General features: G+C 39.5%; 2 protein-coding genes across 2 annotated transcripts in view; one reads left to right on the top strand and one right to left on the bottom strand.

Annotated features, from left to right (window-relative positions):
- CENPP (centromere protein P) overlaps positions 1 to 21,222 on the bottom strand; it is a 237,788-nt gene that overhangs the window by 177,409 nt on the left and 39,157 nt on the right. The gene's annotated exons all lie outside the window — the stretch shown is intronic.
- Positions 3,787 to 4,520, top strand: LOC308504615 (chloride intracellular channel protein 1-like; the record flags this gene model as incomplete). Its single annotated transcript, XM_081065632.1, is given in 2 exon segments — positions 3,787 to 4,363; positions 4,366 to 4,520. Coding segments are annotated over 2 exon segments (720 nt in total). The 5' UTR covers positions 3,787 to 3,798.

Here is a 21,222-nt window from a genome sequence, read left to right as displayed (position 1 = left end):
ACCTGAAACTAATATAATGTTATATGTCAACTATATGGCAATTAAAAAAAAACTAATGTTGAAAATCATGTAATTTAATCCACTGAACATAATGTAAGAAGAGAAGAGGGAGGAGATGCAGGACAGAACCCCGACACAGAAGAGGTGCTGAGGCCTTTTCTCCCATTTGGGCGACCGGCACTGCTAGGCAATAAGCAAACGCCAGGAAAAGCAGGGCCCTCACTTCTTGACTGAACACTGCTGCTGCTGGAGGACTGTGGGAGGAAGTTCTGCCAACAAGCCCCACCAGACACCAAGCAAACTGGAGGAAAGAGGGAGTGCTATTCCGTTTCCACTAGAATGGCTCCTACAAACTCAGGTGGATGAAAAGGGGCCACATACTAAACCTGACAAGCTCAGTGGGGGCCCGCATGGCAGGCCCTACAAACTCAGAGACTGAAATTAAGCACATAGGAAGGTCTGAATAGAAAAATCCCTAACTAAAAGAGGGTCATGGCTAGTAGTCATGTCCTTGTGTTGCAGAAAAACGGCGAGGACCGAGAAACTCAAGCGGTGCGCAGAGATCAGGGAGAACACAGCTTTATTACGCCAGCGCGCTCAGTGGGATCCTTCCCAAAAGACTGAGCCCCTAACAAGGTTTTGAGCAAGTTTTTATGGGTTGGGGACTTCCTTGAGTGGGGGAAGGGGTAGGTGTCATCTGGTGGTTGGCTCAAGGTGTGGCTTGGAGGGGGTTATGCGGAAGTGGGCTGGGGCTTAGGCTGGGGACTTCTCTCTCCGCTGGGGCCACCATTTTAGCTCCATTCCACGTGACAGGGAACCATTTTAAGGTCAGTTTCCCCATCACTTGGCCTGTAGCGTCCATCTTTACCTTAAGTGAGCCTGTCTATTGTCTTTTCGCATCTAAGATAACATGCCCTTGGAATGTCAGAGTACGCCCCTTTCCCAGACCACCCAGGGCACAGCTCACTGCACCAAAGAACTGACCACAGAACCCCTCATTGTTATCTTGTTCCCCAAATACCATCTCTATGTGCTGTAAATGTTAGTTAACTATCCTTTACCCACCAATGTAAAAGAAGTGTGTGTCTCTCCATTTCACTTTTTATCCAATCCCAGGGATTTCCCCACTTTGCTTTCTCCCGCCCCCTTAATCTACCACTAATGGATTTTATGTAACCCTCCTTATGGCTCCTCCTTTGATTTTAATATATAAATAATCTGTAAAATTGCCATTCTCCAAAGCATATTTTTAATCCATGGAGATTGTGCTTCCCGACAATTTTCACCAGTTTTGGTCAAATAAACTCATTAACTTCTCTACAGGTTTGGATGTTTCTTATCTCAACACACAGTAGGATACTCTACAATTTTTACACTGTCGATAAAAAACATCCAGCCTAAAAGGAAGCTTATAAGAGTTTATTTGAGCCAAACTGACAATTGCAGGAAGCAAAATCTGCAACGTATTGAGAAAATGCTCCGCAAAATGTCAATTTATATAGCTTATTTTATACATAGAATCAAAGGAGGGTTACATGAAATCCACTGGTGGTAGATTAAGGGGGTGGGAGAAAGCAAAGCAGGGAAATCACTGGGATTGGATAAAAGTAAATTGAAGAGACAGATACTTCTTTCACATAGGTGTGTACAGGATAGTTAGTTCACATAGAGAGGTTAATCCAGGGACAAGAATAATAATGAGGGATTCTGTACTTTCCTGCTCTGGTCTGGAAAGGGGGATGACTGACATTCCAAGGATGTCATCTCAGGTGCAAAAAGACAATAGACAGGCTCATATAAGGTGAACATTGACTTTATGAAGGAAGCTTCAGGCTAAAGATGTGACTTCCCGCCATGGCCCACCTTAGTTAGGATATTTTATAACGCTCACACCATCCTATGTGGTTATTTTCAGTCTCCTGAGCTTGTCAGATTTCACCCTTGGCCCCTAAGCGACACCCTACCCTAAGTGATCCCAAGCACAGAGTAGGATCAGAGAAGAAACCTGGAGAAACGGATCCTTTGCATCAGGGGATGAAGTCATGAGATAACCACCAAAAGGCCCACAAACAAATCTGACCAGAAACAACAAAGCAAAACAATGCTGAGAACTGAACTATGGTGTAGAATGCTGCCCAAAATCCAGATTCTCAGGGCAGTGTACAAGAGGGGCAAACCAAAATAGCACGCTTAAAACTATCGCACATAAAAGTTGTGGCTGATCACTTGAGGGCCGTGAAGGAATTCACGAGTCAGGAAGAAATACAGAAGGAAGATTTATTAAAGGAAGAGAAGGGTCTGCTGGAAACTACTGCAAACTACTGCGTGGAGTCTGTTTGTCAAGTTTTACATTTTCTAACCAGGATGTAAATTGCTTCGGCCTGTAGTCGAATTTCCTATTGAGTTCAGCTTTGTCCACTGGGGTGAGGGAAGGTGCAATGAAGCTGGTTACGACAACCTTTGCAGATGTTATATAGATGTGAGTTGGAGCCGGGAGTGGATCCCACACAGGTGCAAAACCTCTCCCAAGTCCCAGGGCCAGCACTGGGCGGAAGTACATAGAAACTTTGAAACTGGTCTGCACAGTAAGTGTGTAGGAAGCAGAATCATTAAGAGGCAAAGAAAGAAAAAGCTTTCAAAGAGTCCCAAGCTAAATTGCACTTGTTAAATCAAATTACACCAGAGATCCAAATCTCAAAATAGAAGATACATAGTGCCACCATTACAATCCCGTCTGTTACAACAAAAGTGAGCCAGGACATGCTTTTGAATAAAAGTGTGTTGACAAGGACAACTGCAAAAACGGCAAAGCAGAGACCAGGGGAGGGCCATCCATGCTCAGAAACGAAACACTGAAAACCATCACAATCCCTGCCAAAATCACACTTCCTGGCATTCGGAGAGGTAGTAAAATGGTTACAGTAACCACAGAAACACTGAACCAGGAGAGGGCCACTGAGCAGGGAAGAAAGCTTTGTAGTGTGTTAGCTGAGGCCAAGTACACCCCATCCTGGATGTGGTAGCGGTCCTGAAGGTGGCACCCTGCTTTCTTGGCAGGGGACCCATGTCTTAACCACAGGAGAGTACATCTTGTTCCCAAGTGAACTGTATTTGTTCAGGTCTTTCCGTGGGGTCCCAAGGACTAACAAAAGGGGCCTATTTTCACCTAACTCAGAACTTTCTTAGAGTAAAGACACAAATATGCAGAAGACATTTCTCAAACATACTGAAAGTCAAATGAACAAGCTGCTGTTGCCTGGGGTAAAGTCACAGTTAAGACATGCCAAAAGCCAAGGAAGGAAAAGGTGCAGAATGAGGATCTTTAGAGAAGGAGGACTTTGAAAAGAGCCCCTATATATTAAGGACCTAGAAAGCCACACAAATGTCCAGGGCAGGACACACACTCAGAAAAGACCTGAGAAGACCGTTAAGCTGTCACCTCTGGCTGCTCTTTAGGTTCCAAATGGGCAGGAAGCAGAGGCCATGCAGAGCTGTGAAGGGCCTTGGCAGGAGTGCGCAATGCGATGCCAAAACGCAAACACTCTAGACTGATAACTCTTACAAATACGGAGATAAAATCCTCCAAAAACCCTGGTCAACAAATCCAAGAACATATTTAAAGGCTTACATACCATGACCAAATAGGATTTATCACAGAAATACAAGGGTGATTTCAATATAAGTGTGGATGGAAAAGGGGCCACAGATTAAACCTGACAAGCTCAGGAGACTGAAAATAACCATATAAGATGGCATGAACATAAAAAATTTCATAACTGCCTGGTCCCCGTCGCAACCATGGCTGAAGAACAACCGCAGGTCGAATTGTTCGTGAAGGCTGGCAGTGATGGGGCCAAGATTGGGAACTGCCCCTTCTCCCAGAGACTGTTCATGGTGCTCTGGCTCAAGGGAGTCACTTTCAACGTCACCACCGTTGACACTAAGAGGCGAACTGAGACGGTACAGAAGCTGTGCCCAGGAGGGCAGCTTCCATTCCTGCTGTATGGCACCGAAGTACACACAGACACCAACAAGATTGAGGAATTTCTGGAGGCAGTGTTGTCCCCTCCCAGGTACCCCAAGCTGGCAGCTCTGAATCCCGAATCCAACACAGCTGGGCTGGACATATTTGCCAAATTTTCTGCCTACATCAAGAATTCTAACCCAGCACTCAATGATAATCTGGAGAAGGGGCTCCTGAAAGCCCTGAAAGTTTTAGACGATTACTTGACATCCCCCCTCCCAGAAGAAGTGGATGAGACCAGTGCTGAGGATGAGGGCATCTCTCAGAGGAAGTTTCTGGATGGCAATGAGCTCACACTGGCTGACTGCAACCTGCTGCCAAAGCTCCACATAGTACAGGTGGTAAGAAGTACCGGGGATTCTCCATCCCAGAGGTGTTCCAGGGAGTGCATCGGTATTTGCGGAATGCCTATGCTCAGGAAGAATTCTCCTCCACTTGTCCAGATGATGAGGAGATCGAGCTGGCCTATGAGCAAGTGGCTAAGGCCCTCAAATAAGCCCCTCCTGGGGCTACCTTGCCCCCCTCCATTTTTCTCCACAAAGTGGTTTTCACGTGGCTACCCAATGGACACACTCCACAATGGCCAGTGAGGAGTGAATTTTGGAGCACTTGTGCAGGACTGGCTGGGGGATAAAGGGAAGGAATGGGGGTTCTGGGTGAGATTTTTATTGTGGGGTGGGGTGGGTAGGACAATGTATTTCAGTAATAAAATACAGAATGAGAAAAAAAAAATTCATAACTAAGTGAGCCATGGCAGGAAGTCACATCTTTAGCTCCCTTCATAAAGTTAATAGGTGTCTCTATTGGGCCTGTCTGTTGTCTTTTTTGCACAAAGATGACATCCTTGGAATATCAATGATCCCTTTTTCCGGACCAGAGCAGGAAAGTACAGAATCCCTCATTATTATTCCTATCACTTGATTAACATCTCTATGTGAACTACTAACTATCCCGTACCCACCTATGTGAAAGAAGTACCTGTCTCTCCAATTTACTTTTATCCAATCCCAGAGATTTCCTGCTTTGCTTTCTTCCACCCCTTAAGTTATTACCAGTGGATTTCATGTAACCTTCTCCTTTGATTTTATGTATAAAATGAGCTGCAAACCACCATTTTCCAGAGCATTTTCTCAATCAGTTGAGATTTCGCTTCCCTGCAAATGTCGTCAGTTTGTCTCAAATAAAAGCTTTCTCTTACGCTAGAAAACAAGCTTTCTCTTAGGCTGGATGTTTTTCTCGTCAAAATAAGAAAAATCAATCAGTGTAATATACAACGTTGATAGAATGAAGGAAAGAAACCACACCGTTATCTACATTGACACAGAAAATGCTCTTGACAAAATCCAGTGCTCTTTCATGTTAAAAACTCAGTACATTAAAAATAGAAGGAAATTCCCTCAAAATGATAAAGGCCATATAAGAAAGTCCACAGCTAACATCATGCTCAATGGTGAAAGACTGCAAATTTTCCTCCTAAGAAGAGGAACAAGGCAGGATGCTCACTTTTGAACCTTCTATTCAACACCACTGGAATTTCTCTTCCGGGAAATTAGGCAACAAAAAAAGAAATGGCATCCATTGGAAGGGAAGAAGGAAAACTATTCACAGATGGCAAGATGTGACATATTTAGAAAATACTAAATAATTTACAAAAATCTGTTAACACTAATCCAAATTTGGCAAAGTTGCAGGATACAAGGACAATGCACCATTATCACACTTCTATACATTAGTGATGAACAATGTGAACATAAAATTAGTAAAACATTTCTATTTATAAAACCACCCAAAAAATGAAACACATAGGAATAAATCTATCCAAACAAGTTCAATCTTGCATACCAAAAACAACAAAACATTACCGAAAAGATATGAAAGTAGACCCAAATCAATGAAAAGACATCTCTGTTCATGTTCAGGAGACTTAACTCCAAAGTTGTCTACAGATTCAATGCAATCTCTATCAAACTCCCACAGGTCATTTTTGCAAAACTGGAAAAGCCAACATTAAAATCCATATGGAATTTAAAGGGACACTGACTATCCAAAGCAATCTTGACAAAGGAGAAAAAAATTGGAGGACTTCCCTATTTTAAAATGTACTATAAATCAACAGTAATCAAGACAGGGTGGAATAAGGAAAACATAAACATATGGATCAATGGAATAGACATGAGAGTCCAGAAGTAAAACCGTAGATCTATGGTCAGTTGATTTTTGAAAACGGTGTCAAGACCTTTTAATGGAGGTGAGAACAGTCTTCAAAAACTGGTGCTAGGACAACTGGATATCCACATACAAAAGAATGAAATGGTACCCTTAACCTAACACCATATATAAAAATTAACTCAATATGAGTCAGACCTAAATATAAAAGCTAAAACTATAAAACTCTCTTAAGAAAATATGGAGGCAAATATCTGACCTTGGATTTGGCTATGGTTTCTTAAATATAACAGCAAAATCATGAACTTCAAAATAAAAAAATAAGAAAAACATAGACTTCATAAAAATTAAAACTTTATGCATCCAAGAACATTATCAAGAGAGTGAAACAACAAACTACACAATATTTGCAAAACATATCTGCCAAAGGTTATATTACCCAGAGTATATAAAGAACTCTTAAAACTCTTAAAAATCATAAAAATGCTGCAACAAGTTATCATGAACACTGTTGAAAGAAATGCAAAAATAGAAAGTATCAAGAAATAATAGATAAAAAGAAGACCCAAGTGAATAATTTAGAAATGAAAATAATGTAAATACAAATTTCACCAGGTGGGTTCCATAGCAGAATGGAGATGGCAGGGGAAAGAATTCGTGAACTTAAAAGATAGATCAATAGAAATTATCCAATATCAACAGAGAGAAAACAGACTGGAAGGGAGGCAGGGAGGGACCCTTATTAGATAGTTATGAAAGAATGACAGAAAGTTTAACCTTCATGTCATCAATCTTAGAAGAAGAAGGGAAAGGGCCTGGGGCTGAAAAAAATATTTGAAGAAATAAAGACTGAATACTTCCCAAATTTGATTTAAAAAGTACCTACAGATTCACAAAGATGTCTAAGCCCAGACAAAGACCAAATTTCTGAAAAGTTCTTGAAAGCCGGCAGAGAGAAATAAGGCAATACAAATAAGGAAACAATGATTTGAATAACTGTGTATTTCTCATCAAAAAACCATGGAGACCAGAGCAAGTGGCAAAACATTTTCCAAGCGCTGACAGAAAAGAACTGTCAAACTAGAATTCTATATCCAGAGAAAATCTTCTTCAGAAATGAAAATAAAATACATTCTCACAAGAAAAAAATTAAGATATTTTGTTCCCAGAAACATCATCATTCACATGGTTTCTTTTAGCTCTTTGAGCATATTTAAAATAGCTGATTTCAAGTCTTTGTCTAGTAAATCCAGTGTCTGGGCTTCCTCAAGAACTGCTTCTATCAATTGCTTTTTTTCCCTGTGTGTGAGCTATACTTTCTTTTTTTGTTGTTTTGTGTTTTGCCTGTCTTGTAATTTTTGTTGAAAACTGAACATTTTAAATGACGTACTGTGGCAATTCTCAAAATCAGACTGTCTCTCTCTCCAGGGTTTGTTTTTTGTTCTTTCTGTTTGTTTAGTTATTTCCCTGAACTAATCTGTAAAGTGTGTACTCTTTGATGTGTGTGGCTACTGAAGTTTCTGCTCAGTTAGCTGACATTTGAACAGAGATTTACTTAACACCTAGGACCCATATTTCCCCCTATCTTTGCCAAGGGGCCCTTCATGTTGCTGGGAATGCCTTCAGTACTCAGCAAGAACACCGACGACTACCTCAGCCTCACTCCTGCTTTGGCAGAGCCACGGGATTAGCCAGGAGCAATAACATCGGGTGCTGCCAAGTCCTTCCTGACCATCGCATATGCTGGGAATGCACACATCCCAACACATGGGCAGATCCCCAGCAGTACGTTAGAGCTTTGCAATGTCCCTATGGCCATCCCATTCTCCAGCTTTTCCTTTGAAGCTTTTGGTTATCCTATTAATTACTACAACTGTTATTCACCACCTCAGGCAGCCATGAAGTTTAAAAATTGCCTCCAATTATCTTCAACAAACGCTCCCAGAGAAAAGGCTTTCATGCTCGATGAATTCTGAGTCAGCTCAAACACAGAACAGCCTTGCAAGTAAGATTTTTTCAGGGAACCAAGAAACAGGTCAAATAATGACAATAAGGCTTTGAATGAGTTTGAACCTATTCTGCTCCCTCTGGTGATTGCAGGCTTTGGGTTATCAAGGCTACCTCAGAGCTGGTAATGGTCAGATCGAACAGGGCAGTTAGAAAGCCGCAAAGCTCACTCTTCTTACCAAAATTCTGTTGTTTTTCCTGAATAAATGCTCCCTGGATAATTATAAGCCTTTGGTTCATTTCTAGAATTCTGAAATATTTGATTCTTGCCATCTTTGCCAGTTTTCTTGCTGCTCTTATGGAGGTGAGACTCTTCAAAGTTACCTATTCACTCTGCTAGTTTCACTGATGTCTATGCCTTGGATTTTAAAACAACTCAGAGAGAGTTCCGTCTTTTATTTCTGTATCCCGATGCTGTGACACCTTGGGGCTTACCGACAGGCCCAAGCTTCACGAATTCCTAGAGACAGTAAACAACTCGCTCCTAGGCTTGCTTTTCAAATGTCGCCCGACCAGTCCAATGCCCACACCCCAACGACGTCCCTTAATCAGGCTCTCCAGCTCTGGCCACTACCCTCTGCCCTAATCACACTACAGCCAGGCACTAGACAACTAGGGACAGCCCCTCCGGTCCAGACTCTCCTAAAATGATTCCCACTCGCCAAGCCAAAGCCTGCTCACACTGTCACCTATTACTTCCCTCAGAAACCACAACAAAGGCTCTTGCCCCGTCCCCCTCTCTCTGCCTCCTGATGGGCTCCAGAACTTCTCCCTGCGGCCCGCAGTGTCACTGTCTTCCACTTCTCTTGGGAACTGTCTTTCAATGGCAGTATCTCCTTGTCTGTTGTCCGTAATCAAATAATAAGGACACCTATCAAAACAGCCTCCCATGTATTTATTCTCAACTTTTACATATTAGCCATGCAGTATATATGAGAATAGGTGTTTATGTCAAATGTAAACACCTATCTGTTGGCTCCTACAGATAGCAAAAGACTACCCCAGAATACATAAACAGCAGTGGTGAGGCTTACTTTCTCCACACTTGGTCACTCAGGCAAATGGTCCTCTAACAGAGGACAAACCCATTGGGAAAGCTTCTCAGAGACCTCGATAATTTGTTCTTCATGGAAACCATAGTTATATTTCTATAAAGGTGACTAACTTGAGGCAGCTCTTGATCGTCAAGTAAATGACCCTGTGAAGCCACTTTTTGCTAATCTCAGAGAGCATATTAGAACTTGGAATAATAGCTCCATGAGGGCAATTGTAGAAGTCAATACAGGGATTAATTGAATTGCGATTCTTGAAAAATGTACTAGAAATGGCCTCAGACATATGAAAAATGAGCATGTGTGTAATCATTCAGCTTACCTGTACTATGCTTAATCTGAGAAACAGTTTCTTCCCAAATCCCTCCAAGTTATAGCTTTTAAAAAAAAAAACTAACTGACACGTAGAATTCAATTCATTCTTCAGTAATTTTTGCAACTAGCTCAGTTGAGTATATTGTAAATAGCGGTAGCCATGCATGCTTAGTGAAGAAGTTTAGGAGTCTGGGCCACAAGCAATACCACACAATTAGCAATCTGTAAAATGAAGTAATTCCACACAGAGTGGGTGGCCCTGGGAACGGTGTTCTGTAGATCCAGTTTTGCTTAACAGCATTCCACAAATACTGGCAACCACTCCTTGTTGTAAACTCGTGGATATTCCTCTAAAAGTTCTATTACTCCAACTACAATAAGTTCCATTATTTCTCAAAATATTTTTATTTTTTGATTTATAAACATATAAGCTTTTGGAAAGAGGTGGAACTTTGCAAATAATTTTATCCAGTTCCTTCATTTTGTAGATAAAGAAAATGCTCCACAGAGATTAAACATTTTTCCTAATTCAGTGATATTAGCCATGAGTTTAAGGAAAAAAACACAAGAAATATGATATATGAAGGTACACCATCCTTATCACATATTTATATATTTACAATACGGATAAGATATACCTTTGAGCGATTACAAGGCAAAGTGTGATACATTTTTAGACAGTACCTAGAGGTGATAACCAACTGGGTGAACTTAGGCAACGTTAGTTTTCTGAACTACTCATACGTCACCTTGACCATGCTATTTAAAAAATGGAAACTTCCAGTCAAGACGGCAGAGTAAGCAGATGCTGTACTTGCCTCCTCCCATGACCAAATCAATATTACACCTGGTGGGTGACGTCATAGGAATGGCGGCAGCAGGACACACTTTCTGAGTACTCCTCCTGATCTTATTACAAACGGGACATTTAACCCATCAAAGAAATCTTTGCTCCTCACACAGAACAGCTAAGAGACTCGTGGAAGGATTACTTGAAGGTGCGCAAATTGGGCGAGCAGGGGAAGAAGAAAAGGAGCGGAGTGGAAACACGTGGTCCCGTGGTGGGATGAGGGCCGGCGGCAGAGGGTGCGGCAAACCCGCAGCTCTAAAGATGCAGGGGTCCCCAGGGAAGAACACAAAATACAAAAGCCAGGAGGTGGGCTCTTTCCCTGCGTCCCACAGCTGATCGCTCCCACAGCGGGGGCAGCTAGGTGGGCCCTAGGGCGGACAAAGAACACAAATTCCACACCTGGGCCCCTCTCCCCGCTCCTCCAATCCTACCCCTGCCCTTCCAGAGACTTAAACTGGCCCCTGAACTGAGGAATAGTGTCAGATTACAGAGGGGCTATAGTGCTCAGGCGCTGGGAAGACTGACAGGCAGCTCTGACCCAGGGAAGAGGCTGGGAAGAGTGTGATTTTGGCTGGGCTAGGAGAGAAGAACTCCTCCACCCCCCAGCCACCACCTTTTCTGGTCAGCGGGAAGAGTGTGAAGCGGCTGGGCTGGGAGAGAGAAGACCCCTCCATCCCCAGCCCCACCCTTTCTGGCCTGCCTAGGGCAAGGCAAGTGCAACTGCAAAGGCACTCCCAGAGTTCAGCAGTAAGCGGCAGACAGAGCTCCTGGCTTTCAGCAGCTTAGAAATCTCCTGCCCGCCCCCTCCCACACACACGGAAGAAGTGCCCTAAGACTCAGGAGTACTGGACACAGGGCTGGTGTTGCTATTCTCAGTGCGTGTATGTGCAGGCAAGGGCAAAAACTGCACTGACTTTGTAAAAACGATCATCCAGACCCCCCAGGCGCACACATTTAAATCTACAGTCCCAAAGTCACTGTGGGCACCAGGTGACCGGTTCTGCCTGTGTAAGAGGCAGAGGACTCTTTGGTACAGCAGAGGACAACCTGGAGATTACTTGGTGGACTTAAGACAAGATTGGCGCGGCTTTTTGTTTTGCTTTGTTTTGTTTTGCTTTGTTTTGTCTTTCTATCTTTGATATCTTTGCCTTTGTTGAGTGGGTGTTGTTGGTTGTCTTTACATGTGGATGTATTTGATTTTTTCGTTGTTGTTGTTGTTGTTGCTGTTGTGCTTGGTGATTTGCTTTGTTCTGAAATTGCCCTACCAGGGCCCAGCTTAAGAGACACAAGATTCAACATATCCAGAAGCCAACTCCAGACCAATCCAGAGTACTACCGAGTTTGACCTACAAGTCAAACACCCAGAGGGAATTCTCTACAGGCGCAAGAGCCCATAAAGGCCAAACCACATTTAAGTGGTCAATCCTCATGCAGCAGAACAACCTGCAGTGGGCAGAGCCAAGTCTCACAACTAGTCAGCCTGGGAGTTAACCCCACCTACTCACAAGCAAAAAGATCTTCTTTAACAGGACAATATACACAACACAAGAGTCTCCTTTGGAGCACACGCATAGGAGAAAAACAAAGTAGTGCAAGTCAAATATAAAGGACACATACTATATAAGATAACCCAGCAAGAACTAGGAACTCTAGGGGATCTACCTAATACATCAAAGCAAACACAGAGAGTCAGCCAGAATGGGGAAACAAAGAAACATGTCCCAAATAAAAGAACAGAAGAAACCTCCACAACTGGAACCAAATGAAGCAGAGATAACCAACCTATCAGAGACAGAGTTCAGAACACTGGTGATAAGAATGTTTAAGGAGATTAGAGAAGACATAAAGAAGGATGTAGAAATCATAACGAACAACCAGTTAGAACTAAAGAACACAATTACCGAAATTAAGAAGACTCTTGAAGGAATTACCAGCAGGTTAGATGAAACAGAGGATCGAATCAGCGACTTAGAAGACAAGTTAGCAGAGATCACCCAAACAGAACAACAGAAAGAAAAAAGAATAAAAAACAATGAAGATGGTTTAAGAGACCTCTGGGACAACATCAAGCACAACAACATGCGCATCATAGGAATACCAGAAGGTGAAGAGAGGAAGCAAGGGATTTAGAACATATTTCAAGTAATAATGTCCGAAAACTTCCCTAACCTGATGAAGGAAACCAACATACAAGCCCAGGAAGTGCAGAGAGTTCCAACCAGGATAAAACCAAACAGGTCCACACCAAGACACATTATAGTTAAAAAGGCAAAGCTTAAAGACAAAGAGAGAATCCTAAAAGCAGCAAGAGAAAGACAGAGGGTTACATACAAGGGAACTCCCATAAGACTATCAAATGACTTTTCTACACAAACATTGAAGGCCAGGAGGGAATGGCAGGAGATACTCAAAGTGATAGAAAACAAAGGCCTACAACCTAGATTGCTTTATGCAGCTATCATTTAAAGTTGATGGAGAGATAAAGAGCTTCCCAGAAAAGAATAAGCTAAAGGAATTTTTTACCACCAAGCCAGCATTGCAAGAAATACTAAAAGGACTTCTGGAAATAGAAGATGAAAACAATCTAACTACAAATTTAAAAATGGCAATAACTATGTACCTATCACCAATCACTTTAAATATAAACGGATTAAATGCTCCAATCAAGAGACATAGGGTGGCTGAGTGGATAAGAAAGCAAGACCCTTGTATATGCTGTATACAAGAGACTCACCTCAGATCAAAAGACACACACAGGCTGAAAGTGAAGGGTTGGAGTAACATATTTCATGCAAATGGAAGCGAGAAAAAAGCTGGAGTTGCAATACTTATATCTGACAAAATAGACTTTAAAATGAAGAACACATTAAAAGATAAAGATGGGCATTATATAATAATAAAGGGATCGATCCAACAAGAGGACATAATCCTAGTAAACATCTATGCACCCAACATAGGAGCACCTAAATATATAAAGCAGACATTGACTGACATAAAGACAGAGATCAACAGTAACACAATCATAGTAGGGGACTTCAACACACCTCTGACAACAAGGGACAGGTCTTCCAGACAGAAAATCAATATGGAAACAACAGCCTTAAATGATACATTGGACCACTTGGATTTAATCGATATTTCCAGAGCATTTCACACCAATGCTGCAAAATACACATTTTTCTCAAACGCACAAGGAACATTTTCCAAGACAGACCATATGTTAGGCCACAAAACAAGTCTTGATAAATTTAAGAAAATTGAAATCATACCAATTGTCTTCTCTGATCACAGTGCTATGAAATTAGAGATGAAATTAGAGATACGGGAAAAAAACTGGAAGACATACCAATTCATGGAGGCTGAATAACTTATTACTAAATAATGAATGGGTCAAGCAGGAGATCAAGGAAGAAATCAAAAGATATCTCGAGACAAAAGAAAATGAAAGCACCAAAATCTATGGGATGCCGTGAAAGCAGTCCTAAGAGGGAAATTCATAGCACTGTAGGCCTACCTAAAGAAACAAGAAACATCACTAATCAACAGTTTATCTTCATAATTAAGGGATCTGGAAAAACAACAGCAAAATAAGCCCAAAGGGAGCACAAGGAAGGAGATAATAAAGATCAGAGCAGAAATAAATGAAACCAGAAAAACAATACAAAAGATCAGTGAATCCAAGAGTTGGTTCTCAGAGAAGATAAACAAAATTGACAAACCTTTAGCCGGACTCATTAAAAAAAGAGAAAACCCAAATTAATAAAATCAGAAATGAAAGAGGAGAAGTGACAACAGACACTGCAGAAATACAAAAAATTTTAAGAAATTACTATGAGCAACTATATGCCAACAAATTTGACAATCTGGATGAAATGGACAATTTTCTAGAGGCGTACAACATTGCAAGGCTAACTCAAGAAGAAACAGAAAACCTGAATAGACTGATTACCATCAGGGAAATTGAATCAGTAATCAATAATCTCCCAACAAACAAAAGCCCTGGACCAGATGGCTTTAGAGGTCAATTTTACAAAACATTCAAAAAAGAATTATCACCTATTCTCCTCAAGCTCTTCCAAAAAATCCAGAAGGAGGGAAGACTCCCAAACACTTTTTATGAAGCCACTATCACCCTGATCCCCAAATCATACAAAGACATCACAAAAAAATGTAAACTACAGGCCGATATCTCTAATGAACATAGATGCAAAAATTCTCAACAAAATATTGGCGAACAGAATTCAGCAATACATTAAAAAGATCATACACCATGATCAAATGGGATTCATTCCTGGTATGCAAGGGTGGTTCAACATCCACAAATCAATTAATGTGATACACCACATTAACAAAATGAAAAATAAAAATCACATGACCATATCAATAGATGTAGAAAAAGCATTTGATAAAATCCAGCAGCCATTTATGATAAAAACCCTTAAGAAAGTGGGAATACAGGGATCATATCTCAACAAAATAAGGGCCATATATGACAAACCCACAGCTAACATCATACTCAGTGGGGAAAAGCTAAAATCATTCCCCCTAACATCAGGAACAAGGCAAGGTTGCCCACTATATCCACTTCTATTCAACATAGTGCTGGAAGTTCTAGCCACAGCAATCAGACAAGAAAAAGAAATAAAAGGCATCCAGATTGGTAAGGAGGAAATAAAATTATCGTTATATGCAGCTGATATGATACTATATAGAGAGAACCCTAAAGGCTCCATCAAGAAACTATTAGAGCTAATAGATGAATTTAGTAAAGTAGCAGGATCCAAAATTAATATTCAGAAATCAGTTGCATTTGTATATACCAATAATAAAACATCAGAAGGAGCAATTTAAAAAACAATCCCATTTACAATTGCTCCAAAGACTATAAAATACCTGGGAATAAATTTAACCAAAGAAGTAAAAGATCTGTACTCAGAAAATTATAAGACACTTGAAGAGAGAAATTAAACATACAAATAGATGGAAACACATATTATGTTCATGGATAGGAATAATTAACATAGTTAAAATGTCCATACTGGGAGGGAGATGAGGGTAAGGGGGATCAAATATATGGTGATGGAAGGAGAACTGACTCTGGGTGGTGAACACACAATGGGATTTATTGATGATGTAATACGGAATTGTACACCTGTAATTATGTAATTTCATTAACAATTGTCACCCCAATAAATAAATTAAGAAAAAAAAATGTCCATACTGCCTACGGCAATATACATATTCCATGCAATTCCCATCAAACTACCAATGACGTTTTTCACAGAATAAAAAACCCCGGATACCTCAGCAATCTTGAGAAATAAGAACAAAGTGGGAGGTATAACGATACCTGACATCAAATTATACTACAAGGCTACAGTAATCAAATCAGCATGGTACTGGCATAAAAACAGACACATAGATCAATGGAACAGAGAGCCCAGAAATAAATCCATTGCTCTACGGTCATTTAATCTATGACAATGGAAGCAAGAATTTACGGTGGGGTAAAGACAGTCTATTCAATAAATGGTGCTGGGAAACCTAGACAGACACATGCAAAAAAAATGAAGCTGGACAACCTCCTTACACCACATACAAGAATAAATTCAAAATGGCTTAAAGACTTAAATGTAAGACCTGAAACCATAAAATTCCTATAAGAAAATATAGGAAGAAACTTTACAGACATTACCCGGAGTAAGATTTTTACTGATATATCCCCTCGCTCAAGGGAAGTAAGAGAAAAAATAAACATGTGGGATTACATCAAACTGAAAAGTTTTTTCACAGCAAAGGAAACCATCAATAAAATAAAAAGAGATCCTACTGAATGGGAAAACATACTTGCCAATGATATATCCGATAAGGGGTTAATATCTAAAATTTATAAAAAACTCACTCAATTGAACTCCAAAACACAAACAACCCAATTAAAAAATGGGCAGAGGACATGAAGAGACATTTTCTATAAAGGACATACAGAAGGCAAACAGACATATGAAAAAATGCTCAACCTCACTAACCATCAGTAATGCAAATAAAAACCACAATGAGATACCACCTCACCCCAGTCAAAATGGCTATCATCAATAAATCAACAAACAACCATTGCTGGCGAGGATGTGGAAAAAAGGGAACGCTTGTGCATTGTTGGTGGGATTGCAGATTGGTGCAGCCAGTATGGAAATCAGTATGGAGGTATCTCAAAAATCTGAAAGTGGAACTACCTTATGATCCAGCAATTCCACTCCTAGGTATATATCTGGAGAAATCCAAAACTCCAATTCAAAAAAATTTATGCACCTCTATGTTTATTGCAGCATTATACACAAGAGCCAAGACATGGAAACAACCGAAATGCCCATTGATAGATGACTGGATTAAGAAAGTGTGGTACATTTATACAATGGAGTTTTACGCAACCATAAAGAAGAAAGAAATCTTACCATTTGCAGCAATATGGATGGACCTGGAGAACATTATGTTAAATGAAATGTCACACAGAGAAAGACAAATACCATATGATCTCACTTGTATGTGGAATCTAAAGAAAAGAATAAATGAATGAACTAATCAGAAACAGTCTCAGAGACACAGAGGAAAAACTGAAGGTTGCTAGATGGGAGGGGGGTGGGGATAAGGGAGAAGGTGAGGGGATTAGAAAGCACAGTCAGTAACCACAAGATTGCCATGGGGATATGAAAGTCAATTTGGGGAATGTAATCACTAGTAAAGATTTTGTAGGGCATCTGATGGACACTTGTCTCATTAGGGAGACCACCTCAGGGAAGATGTAGATGCCTAATCACTGCACTGTACACCTGAAGCTGAAGCTGAACAATAATGAACGTCAACTACAAGTTTATATACATATATACACATATATATATGTATATATATACATATATATACATATGTATATATATACATATATACACATATATATATATACATATATATATATGTGTGTATATACTTACAAGAAGTGGAGTACAGCATTAGAAATAGAGATAATGGAAATGTAATGGCTGTGTGCGATGTCAGAGGGATAGTGGATGGGGGCAGGGAGGTTGACACTGTGTGAGGGATATAAATGATAAATGTCTAAGTATTACTTTGTTTTGTGCACAAAACAACTAATATACATTTTTTAACAACTAATATAATTTTTTTAAAAAAGACAACCTACTGAATGGGAGAAGTTACTCACCAATTAATGGGTTAATATCTAAAATTTACAAATAACTCATACAACTTAACACCAAAAAACAAATAATCCGATTAAAAATGGGTCGACGACCTGAGTAGACATTTCTCCAAAAAGGACATACAGATGGCCAATAGACATATGAAGAGATGTTCAACATCACTAATATTCAGGGAAATTCAAGTTAAAACCACAATGAGATATCATATCATACTTGTCAGAATGGGAATCATCAAAAAATCAACAAACAACACATGTTGGCAGGGTTGTGGAGAAAAATAAATCCTCCTCATGCCCTGTTGGTAGGAACGTAAATTGGTTCAGCCACTATGAAAAACAGTATGGAGATTCCTTTAAAAATTAAAAACAGAACTACCTTAGGACCAAGCAATTTCACTTCTGGGCATTTGTCCAGTGAAATCTAAAACATTAATTCAAAAAGGTATGTGTAGCTCTGTGTTCACTGCAGCATTATTTACAGTAGCCAAGACATGGAAACAATCTTAAGTGTCTCTCAATAGACAATTGGATAAAGAAGATGTGGTAGATATATATAATGGAATATTACTCAGACATGAATGAAATCTTGCCATTTGCGAAAACATGGATGGACCTAGAGAACATTATGCTAAGTGAAATAAGTCAGATTGAGAAAGACAAATACCATATGATCTCACTGATATGTAGAATCTGAAAAACAAAACAAAAAACAAACAAAAGAGAAACACTCATAGATACAAAGAAAAAATTGATGGTGCCAAATGGGTGGGGGTTTGCGAGGCTGGGTGAAAAAGGTGAAGGAATTAAGTACAAATGGCAGTTATAAAAGTCATGTGGATGTAAAGTACAGCACATGTTTTGCCCTAACCCTAACCCTTGTTAAGTTATATAAATGTCTAATCACTATGTTGTATACCTGAAACTAATATAATGTTGTATGTCAACTGGCATTGTACACCAGAAGCTAAACATTAATGAATGCCAACTATAATTTTATATATATAATGTGATGGTTCAGTGTGAGGTCGGAGGGATAGTGGATGGGGGGAGGGGGGTTCACAGTATGAGGGATATAAATGATGAACGTCTAAGTATTACCTTGTTTTGTACACCTGAAACTAATAAATAAATAAATTAATTAAAAAAAAACTATAATTTAAAAATTAGAAAATAAATTTAAAACAATAAAAATGTATGGTCATAAAGTGTCTCCCCACAGACTGCCTACTAGATGCAAGAGAGGAAAAAAACAGTAACAGTGATGATACGGTGGAAAATCAGGCAACCGTTTGAATGATCAAAATCATCATCACCTTATGAGGGATGTATATCTGAGGATAAAATATCACGTATACAGTGTTTTACCTGAGAATACATAATAGCAAGTGATCATAAGAAAAGATCAAGGACAAAATAAGGAATGTTCTATGGAGGCAGGAGGTGGAAGAACAGTATTTTTTAAAGATGGCAAAGTCATAAAAGGCAAAGAAAGGCTCTGGAATTGTTCCAGAATAAAAGAATCTACAGAGACATGACAACTAAATACAATATTTGATACTACACTGGATCACATGCTACAGGGGAAAAGAAAATGCAATAAAGGAAATTATTAGATGAACTAACAAAATTGAATATGGATGGCAAGTTAGAAAAAAGTATTATATCAATGTCAATTCAGGAAGTCGATCATTGCACTATGAGTCTATAAGGGAATATCTCTATTCTTAGAAATGCACACCATCATCTTCAGGAGAACACAGCCGTCATATGTGAAATGTTCTAAAAAGGTTCCATGAGGAAGAGCAACAGAAATTGTAAAAAGCTGGGCAAATGTAACAAACTATTAGTCTTCTCTTAAGTTTGTTAAATTATGTATGATCGCCGAAAGTAACAAATTATTAACATTGTCTGATCGGGTTTTCAGCGCATACATATGAATGTAATTCGTGTGAAAACTCTAACATGAAGTGGGGGGGAAGGAGATCTACGATTATAAGGCTTTCAGACTGTACTTGTAGTGGTAAAGTACTAAACCTAAGTTGATTGTTAAAGTTAGGCTATGTATATTGCAATCCCTCTAGTAATCAATTAAAAAAAATGCAAAGAGGTATGGCCAAAAAGTCAGTAGATAAATTAAAATGGAATACTAAAACATATTTAAATAGTCCAAAAGAAAGCAGGAAATGGGAACAGAGGAACAAAAGACCAAATGGGACACAAAGAAAACAAAGGAGAAAATAAAAGAGTAGCTGCATTTAACACATAGCTATATAAGCACATACCAGTATTTTACAGGGAAACTCAAGATTAAGTGTTAAAACTTACTCCAACATCTATTACAAATACCCTTTTAACGTCTGAGTGAACAAGTCACTCTCCAAAGAATATAGGTCTAAAGAGCAGCAGTTACTTCATTAGAGCTTACAGGTCTAAGTGACATATTTTAATCTCCATCAAACAAGGTGGCCAAAAATAAGCTCCTGGTCATGTGCTAAGGGATTGAGCCAACAAAAAAATCTTATAAACTACAATGGCCAAAGTTTAAACTACAAACTACAGACATTCAGAGACAGGGAAAGAGAACGAGGCTGTTCCACTACATACACTGGAAAAAAGGACTTTACTTAATAGTGAAGTAAGTCACAATTTCTTCAAACCCATTCACATCTCCACAAAAGGTACTCTGTTACAGCACAGTTTTCCATTAGAGAACGAAATTGAGTGTGTCTGTGTGTGTGTGTGTGTGTGTGTGTGTGTGTGTGTGTGTGTCGTATAGCTGTAAGAGTGATTGTAATTTATCTGCTTTTCCCAGGCACAGTCCAAACTTCACTAAATGTAAAACAGATGTCATGAATTTCTTTCACAAAATGTTGGCAATGACACATTTCAACTAGAGTAGTCAGAAAAGTAAAATAACCCTAAATGTCTCTTTCTCAAGAATAAAGCAAAACAAAGAAATTTAGAATAAAAATTATAAACTTTAATTTCAAAAATAAATTCCTAGGACTATCAGGTCTAAACTCAAGTGAACATCCATAGTTAATTTCCCAAAACATTATTAGTCACTCTCACACATTGCTGGTGGGAATGTAAAATGGTATGGTTGCTTTGGTAAAGCTTGGCAGTTATTACTAAATATATCCTTATTATGTGACACAGCAATCCCACTTCTGGTTATTTACCCTAGAGAAAGAAAACTTACCATGTTTCCCTGAAAATAAGACCTAACCGGAAAATAAGCTCTAGCATGATTTTTCAGGAGGACATCCCCTAAACATAAGCCCTAATGTGTCTTTTGGAGCAAAAATTAACATAAGACTCGGTCTTATTTTCAGGGAAACACGGTACAGACACACAAAAACCTCTAATGAATGTTTACAGCAGCTCTATTTATAATCACCAAACTGGTAATATCCCAAATGTTTTCCAACAGGCAAATGGATAAACAAACTGTATGCATACAATGGAATACTACTCAGAAGTGAAAAGGTGGATGAATCTCAAAGGCATTATGCTAAGAAGGCAGTCTCAAAAGGTTCCACATGTGATTTCATTTATTTGACATTTTGTAAAAGGCAAACCTCTAGTGATGAAGATC

This window comes from Rhinolophus hipposideros (assembly GCF_964194185.1).
Source record: "Rhinolophus hipposideros genome assembly, chromosome: 11".
Lineage (NCBI taxonomy): Eukaryota > Metazoa > Chordata > Mammalia > Chiroptera > Rhinolophidae > Rhinolophus > Rhinolophus hipposideros.
The sequence above is the reverse complement of the archived record's forward strand: the minus strand, read 5'-3'. Positions and strand labels throughout refer to the sequence as shown.